General features: G+C 31.7%; 1 protein-coding gene across 1 annotated transcript; it reads right to left on the reverse strand.

Moving 5' to 3' along the window:
• Window positions 1-979: 979 nt before the first annotated feature.
• Window positions 980-1,483, reverse strand: LOC136797154 (uncharacterized). The gene has a single exon (XM_067052941.1). The coding sequence runs from the start codon at window positions 1,481-1,483 to the stop codon at window positions 980-982; it is 504 nt and encodes a 167-aa protein (XP_066909042.1).
• Between the last annotated feature and the right edge of the window lie 7,629 nt (window positions 1,484-9,112).

Below are 9,112 nucleotides of genomic sequence, written 5' to 3' on the forward strand. Positions count from 1 at the left end.
ATTCGAATTATGTAACTACACGTAATACAACCTACTAATTTAATATGTTTTATGTTTTAGTGGAATTAGAGAGAAAAAATAAAAATAAAGCCATTATGTAGAAAGAACATGTACGAGTCATTTCACATCCTTTTGTAGAATGTTTACTCTCGATGATACTTATAGATATATATATTTTTTTTTTCTATTATTATTTTTTTTTTTTACGAGTGTCGGTGGAAATCTTCAAAACACCCGTACCTATCCGTGTGTGGGATTTTACCCACTGAAACCACCGCCCTACACCTGTTCATTCCTCTCAACGGGACCGCCGCTAGGGATTACTTCATGGAGGGAAATGGCTGAGTGCCGCTTCGCTTTCATTGCATGGTTTTTACGTTTCCATGCTACTAACGTCTTCTAGTCTTCTCTTCCTCTCTCAACCTCTTGAGGACGACTGTGGTGAATTTCTTCACTGCGTTCCAATGCTGGTCTGAGAGGAGCATATAGCTCACCACGTTTTCTGGAGTGATGCTTCCTCCACACACTCTCTTCAATTCACTCCTTTCTACTGCAAAGCGAATGCAAGTGAAAAACACGTGCTCCGCGGTTTCCGCGACAGTCTGACATCCAGGGCATTCTCCGGTGTTGTCCAGTTTGAAGCGGTACTGGTAGGCTCTAAAGCATCCATGTCCGGTCAACAATTGGCTTATGTAAAAATCCACCTCACCATGCTGGCGACCATACCACGAGCCAACATCGGGTATTAACCTGCGAGTCCACCTCCCGGAATCTGCAGCCTCCCAACGCTGCTACCACTGGTCGATGGTTATTTTTCGCACTTCTTCTCTGGGAACGTGGAAGCGTCGTCCATGTGCCTGCTTCTTTCTTCAACAAGGAGTTCCACAGGTGGTATTCGGGCTATCACGCACACCGCTTCGTAGGAAACAGTTCGAAAAGCCCTAATCGTCCTTAAAGAAACCCTGCGATAAAGTGAAACCTATTTTCTCCTGCATGATTTGGTAACCATCGCTTCTTTCCCAATCGGGGGTGCATATAACATAATGGAGGGATCAACAGTAGCAAGGAGCCTTCGGCTACTTTCTCTGGGACCTCTAACGTTTGGCATAAGGCGTGACAAAAAGGATGCTACTTTAGCAGATTTGGCACTGATATACTCCGTGTGAATATTAAAGCGGAGACGTGTATCGATCATGACTCCTAGGTATTTTAAGCAGGACTGGGAACGAATTTCGTGCCTACCAACCGTGACAGTGATGGACCCAGTCTGCTTCCTGCTAGTTACTAGGAGAACCTCGGTCTTGTGATCTACAAGTTGTAGGCCTACCGAAGACAGCCAACCTCGAACCGTAGCAACAGCCTTGTTAGCGATGAGGGTAACTTCTTCCAAGTACTTCGCCGCCACTACATACACGCCGTCCTCTGCGAATCCCACAACTGTGGCTCCCTCCGGCAATGTCAATTTGAAGATGGCGTCAAACATGACGTTCCATAGAAGAGGCCCTAATACCGAGCCCACCACTGTGGGACACCACTAGTCACCTCATATCTTCTTAGGCCAATGTCTGAAAAGTAAAACTGAACTCTATCTTTGAAGTAGTCTGTAAGAACTCTCATAAGATAGGCTGGTAGCACCATAGTCCGTAGGGCATCTATTATACAGGTGCATCTTGCAGCATTAAAGCATTCTTAACGTCTAGAGTGATGATTGCTGCATGTGGCACTGGCAAAAATGAAGTGCGTTGAGGAAGGTGAGTGGCGATGGGAAATACATAGCCACGTGGTTGGTGGTCACTTGGGGTAGAATACTGGCGCCTCTTCTTTCAGTGGCCTTGAAGTTGAAATTCTCAAAAGATATTTAAATATGTTTTAAAATTGTAAGTAGCAGAATGCAACATACATTTCCTCTAAGCCTCTCCTGAAACATGAGAATGTAATAGAAAAGAAATTCGAAAAGCCAACTCTTTCTGGTATTAGTTATATCGGAATATTGTTGCTTTTATTCCATATCGATAATACTACAATTTAAAATATCGAAAAAAATATGTGATTTTCTAAATAAATTATCAATATTCCTATTTTAAAATCCCTATATAATATTTTATTCATTTTAAACAATATATCGATATTGCGATAAAATAATATCGGAATATTCTTCTTAAATGCCATATCGATATTACAACAGTGTAAAATATCGAAATAAATATATAATATCAAAATATATATCGATATTCTTATTTTAAAGTCTCTATATGATATTTTAGTCATTTTCAAGAAAATATCGATATTTCGATAAAATAATATCGGAATATTGTTCTTATATACCATATCGATATTACAATAATACAAAACATCGAAATAAATATGTATTTATCAAAATAAAATATCGATATTCTTGTTTTAAATTCTCTATATGATATTATAGTCATTTTCAAGAAAATATTGATATTTCCATAAAATGATTTCGGAATATTGTTGCTTATATTCCATATCGATATTGAAACTGCTTAAAATATCGAAATAAATATGTAATACCAAAATAAAATATCGATATTCCTATTTTAATTATTCTATACAATGTTTTAGTATTTTTAAACAAAATATCGATATTTCGATAATGTAATATTAGAATATTGTTGCTTATAATCCATATCGATATTAAAACAATAGAAAATATCAAATTAAATACATATTTATTAACATAAAATATCGATAATCCATTTGTAATTATTCTATACAACTTTCTAGTCTTTTTACAAAAATATCGATATTTCGATATAATAAAATCGGAATATTGTTGTTTATATTCCATATCGATATTACAACAATGGAAAATATCGAAAAAAATATTTTATTAACAAAATAAAATTTTGACATTCTTATTTTAAAATTTCTATATGATATTACAATAATTTTCAACAAAATATCGATTTTTCGATAAAATAATATCGGAGTATTTTTGTTTATATTCCACTTCGATATTACAAAAATGTAAAATATCGAAATAAATACGTAATATCAAAATAAAATATCGATATTTCGATAAAATAATATCGGAATATTGATGCTCATATTCCCTATCGATTACAACAATAGGAAATATCGAAATAAATATGTAATTAACAAAATAAAATATCGATATTCTATTTTTAAATTTTCTTCAATTAAACAATTATATTTTAGTTTATATTTGTTATGTTTATAATATGGTTGTCGTGGTTTTGGTTTGTTACATAGTTATTAAGAGTTTCTTATGTATTTTGATTAGGTATGACATAAAATAAGTCTTAATATATCTTTTTATGTTATCATTTTATAATTATTATTAGTTTAAATTTTCGATATCGATATTTCGATATTTTAAAATATCGATATTTTAGTTCCGATATAATATCGATATCGATATTTTTCTTTCGATATCCCATCCCTACCTTGAGGAACACCAGTAGACTGAGAATAGAGGGATGGAAAGGAACCATTGTGGATTACTTGGAATAATCTACCAAGGAAAGGAACGAATTGTGACGTATGTAGGAGGTAGGAATTTACGGAGTTAGTAAAGCAATCTTGGGAGCCAGACTCGATCAAAAGACTGTTCTACATTGAAAAAGAAACCCGAGCAGTACATTCCTCGCTCCAAAGAAGACGAGACAACGTCCACCACGCGATGACATTGCTGGATAGTGCTGTGGGATGTTCGGAATCCAAACTGGTGATCTGGGATTATATGATTGGAATCTAGGATGGTGTATAGGCGTTTCAAAATGAGTTTTTCAAGGATTTTGCCCATGATCGGTAATAGAGAGATAGAGCGTAGGATGATGGGTATTCTGGTGGCTTTTGGGGTTTGGGGATCATTTTAACTATAGATAATTTCCAGGGGTGAGGAAAATATGTGGAACGGAGTACGGCGTTATATACGTAGGTGAGGAATAGGATGTTAAGGAATGTTTTTTTTTCTTTAACCATCATACATAAATTTTGTTGGAACTAATTAGTTATCAGTGCTATCATCCGTGTTTATAACATTTTCTCATTATGCTCTGTTATTTTTAGGTTGGATCTGTGATAAGTCTTTTAGTATCTTCCTGCATGCCTTCTCCTGTACTATATGTCCTCATGGATTATCAGTAAATTTGTTTACTCTACTTAATAGAAGACATTTCTATTACAACATTCTGGACCATCAGCAACTGTTTAAAATCCATCCCTAAAAGACAACTAAAACTGATTTAGTTTTTGATATGAAGTATTCATTTAGTATAGTTCATTTAATGCCAACATATTGTTTCTTACTTTAATAAAATAATAATTTTAAGAAAATAGAGTATAAGTATAAATGTAAACAAATTTATTTGAGGAACATAAAATATTTTAATTTCTATAACTACTGCAGTTGATATAAAATCAAGTATGTTATGGAAATGAGTTCATGACGTTTTCATGAATTTTTAGGAGGAAAAGTACCATTAAATTATCTTATCTCTGTTTAAAATCAGAATATTTTTAGAATTTTAGATAAGTTAGAGGTAAAAGAGTCCAGAGTGTGATAAAATAAAATATCCTAGTAGTCTACATTACAAATAAATTAATTTATGACAAAGTATTTTAATATGGATTAAAAAAATAAAAATAAAAAAGCACTACATCACTACAGGGGAAAAAAGATCATTTGTGCATTAAAAAAAAAAGAACTGTGTAATATATATTTTATAGGATGGTGAATATTTCAGATGGTTAATCCTGAAGATGAGATTTCTGGAAGAGCCCTGAAATGTTGGTTAAAGGATTATAATATAATGAAGAAATTTTAAGGACTTTTTCTCAAAACATTACGTATTATAAAATACATATTTAAGTATATAAATAGAAAAATGTGAAATGAGAACCATTGTAGTTTGGGAATATTTTTGAAGTTTATTTTTTTATAGAATTGATTAAATAATCATTCTGCTCTCCATCGATGTTGTAATTTTTATAGTAATGAGGCCATGAAAACAGAGTCAAAGTGTATTTTTCAGTCATATTTATACAAAGAACAATTCAAATATATAAAGGGAACTAATAAATTAGCCAGTCTTTTCTTTATAAACTTTATTATCACATAGCCTTATAATAATATATAAATGCCGGAATATAAAAAATTTTTGAGAAAAAAATTATCACAATATAGTTTAAGGTATTATAGTTTAAAACGTATAAATATATTATAATCAATACCGTTTGACGTAGATAAAAAAAAATTATGACCAAAAGAAACCTCTTAAAGACTAGATATAATTATGGCATTGCTTTATAAATATTTGATTTTAATTTTACCTTAAGTTTTACATTAACTTTAGAACAATGTATTTATTACTTACAATAGAAAAGGGAATTGATATTTATTAGAAATAGTTCTATGCCTACATTATTTGGTTAATAAGTTCTTTATTCAAAATTACGGAAGTTGTATGAGGAGAAGATGGTTGGTTCAAAATAATGATTTTCAACGCACCTCCCAACCATCTTCTCCTCGTATAAGTCACCCACGGTCAACTATCTCTCATAATTACTGAAATTGATTTAACTCACCTTTTTATTTTCTAATCATACAATTAAAAATCCCTGAAATCATCAAAATTACATGAATCAATTTATAATTTTTTTTATGCATATTTAATTTTTTTAAATTACAGATGTACAAGTTTCAGGCATTTTTTTTTGTAATAACAATTAAAACAATACTACACACAGTTATAAATATACTCAGTAATTTTTATTTTAAAAAATAAAATGATATTATAAAATATCACTCTTTCTAATAAAAGCTTGTATATATTAAATTTGAATTACTGGCAGTCAATTAGTAAGGGCTCTATTAACCTTAAAATGTGTCTTTTCATAAATTCAAAAATGAATTTTTGATTTCAGGAAAAAATATCAAATATCTGCTATAGCTGAACAAATTACAATTAATATGTACAATATTTACATTGTAAAATGAATACTTTGTAACATATCCTGACTAAATAAACATTAAAGTATGATAATGTTAGTTGTACTCTAAATATTTACAATGTTAGGAAGGTGATGAAGCTACATTCTTAGAATCTTCAACCTCATTCGATTCGATGTCTAATATCAAATCCAAGATTGCCCTTTTAAGATTTATTTGGTTTGTTGGCCTCATCCTTTTAACAGAGGACGCTAGTGCTAAAAACCAGTAGTCCACGCTGTCAAAGGGTAATGAGGAGCTCGAGACCTGAAATAAAATTTGTTAATAGTTTAAGGTTCTACTTTAAATAAATACACATCTCAGGAAAAGAAAATTAGCGTTATTATGATTAAGGGTTAGTCTGTAGATAAAACCTATAAATGAAGAAACTAAATCAAAATTTGGACCTTTTTTTTTTTTCCTGAAAGGTATTTAGTAATTTAAAAAAACAACAACCAATAATTAGAAAACAAATTATAAAGGATCAATAAATGATAAATTGCAATGAAATAGATACAAATACAAATTGTTTCAGTTCTTTATAAAACCAATAATGACATCCAGTAAGCAATGTATAATTGTGATTCATGGTGGTTTTAATTAAATGTTTATTTTTTAGTTTATGAGCTAAAATGTTTATTTTTATATAGCCAAGGGTCAGTACGAGATCAAACATGACAAATATTTTCATCAAAATATAATTTTAAAATCTGGTCCGGGAATTATCAAATTTAATTTACCACTATACTTTTAGATGAAATTGATCCTGGCTTGTTTCAGAACATATATTTTTATATTAATATTAATTCTTGATGCAAATATTTGAAATTTTTCTTTTGCGAAAGTATGGATGAAATACAAAAATAATTAGTTTATTAAAACGTACATTCTTCTCAATACTGAATTGTTATAGAATCCTAAGAATGATTTTATAGATTTAACCATTCTGCCACTAAAAGGCTCACATATCCGTTAAGTGAAATTAAAAATCTAATTATATAATAGCTACAATAACAAAGAAATGCTATCGATTAGCTATTTAAAAATCATTGGCTTTCATTATTTCTGAAAATGAGTTTTCTACCAACAAAACTATATTTGTCCCTAAGTTTATAATCAACTCCTTTCATGGTTTATATTTACCCATTTTTTATTATTAGTTAAAATGGTTAATGATTTCAAAGAACAGATGTACCTTAAATCTAGAGAACGTTTTTTGTAAACATCTATCAGACTATATTGATATTACAGACCAATTAATTTTTCTATTACAAACCGAGTTAAATCAAAATTATTTAACCCATATACAAGAAAATCGGACATATGTATAATATTGAATTGATCTAAAAAATCAGTCACATGTCAGGTATATACTCACTTTAAATGGGTAATTTCAGTTTCACATGACTTTGCATTTATTAGCTAAACTGTCAACAAACCCTTTTGGGAGTATGTTTTTTTTTTACCTCTGAACGTGTATTTCCTTCGAAACCTGGAATTTTTCACAACCGTAAAGCATTGTGGTTTACCACGACCACGGTACTTCTATTTACGTTGAGTTTAATAGGAATGTCCGCCATTGTAATCTAAACTGAACCAGAAAGCTGCCATTAATTGACTGGTAATCTTCCCCTACTCCTGCGACACGACCAGTTCTTTATAAGTCATGCCTTTCGGCTTCACTTTTCCTGCCAGCTTACTCTTTCCAGTATACTCGTTACTTCAAGGTAAAAATTGACTCAATGACTAAAAACGAAATTTTAACATGAGATAGTGAATCTCCTGTAATCACCTGTTCTGAAAGGTGTGCACTGTTATCCATGAAGTGGACTCCAGCCGCCATCAGACTGTCGAAAGAGTCCCTCCTCCTTCTCTTCGGGTTGTTGGCCTGCCTCCTCGATGGAGACTCCTCCATGACTGCCTCCACGGGTAGCTCCATACCTTCCTTTGTTATGAGGTCCACTTCCTGCTGAAAATAATTGCAGAGTGTTGAGGAGAATTTCCATTGGGAAGGGTTTTGAAATGGTGTTAGTGGGGCCGTTACTTTAGACTTTTAGAATACAATTTAAGATCTTACGCATAAATTTTCACTTGGCAATTCCTCTGGACTGGGAGAACTGCCCCGTTTTTCCTTTGAGAGGTCTAAAGTTTCCTCGTTATAATGAGTAATAGGTACCTAAAAAAAAGTTTTTTTCATTAATAAGCAGAACATTGATAAGGGGTTTAAGATAATACATTTAAAAAATTTAGTGTTTTCTACCAACAAAAATATATTTGTCCCTAAGTTTATAATCAGCTCCTTTCATACTTTATATTTACCCATTTTTTTATTATTAGTTAAAATGGTTAATGATTTCAAAGAACAGATATAAGGTACGTTAGAGAATTTTTTTTTTGTTTAACATGAGTATACAACGTCTATCAGATTGGGTATTAATAATATTACAGACCAATTAATTTTTCTTTTACAAACCGAGTTTAATAAAAATTATTTAACCCATATACAAGAAAATCGGACAAGTGTATAAAATTGAATTGATCTAAAAAATCAGTCAAACCCTTTAGCGAGTATGGTTTTTTTTTTCTGAATGCGTATTTCCTTCTAAAACTGGAATTTTTCACAATCACAATGCTTTACCTTCCTGTATTTAAAGTGCTTAAATTGTTTGAGTATGAAGACAGGCAAATTTTTAATAAATTACTGCATCCCAATACTTATTGTTGAAAGATTATAAAAATGAAAAATACCTTTTTTTATAAAAAAAATTAATTCAATTTAAAAAATATTACAAACTTAATTTCCTTCAAAGCTAAAGTGAAGCCAACAAAACCACGACCACGGTACTTCTATTTACATTGAGTTTAATAGGAATGTCCGCCATTGTCATCTAAACTGAAACAGAGAGCAGCCAATTGCAGGCTGGTCATCTTCCCCTACTCCTGCGACACAACCAGCCCCTTATAAGTCCTGTCTTTCGGCATCACTCGAACTACCTACAGTACCAGAGTTCATTGGTCGGAGGCATATCAAGTTCTTTGACTCCCTCAAACATCTGACCAATCCACTCTTCGAATCACTGACACCAGCGCCCCCTCCAGTACGCTGGCAGGACCTCCACCCTCGTAGCCAATGAT

This window comes from Halyomorpha halys, unplaced genomic scaffold (genome assembly GCF_000696795.3).
Source record: "Halyomorpha halys isolate HHAL.00 unplaced genomic scaffold, Hhal_1.1 Scaffold186.1, whole genome shotgun sequence".
NCBI lineage: Eukaryota > Metazoa > Arthropoda > Insecta > Hemiptera > Pentatomidae > Halyomorpha > Halyomorpha halys.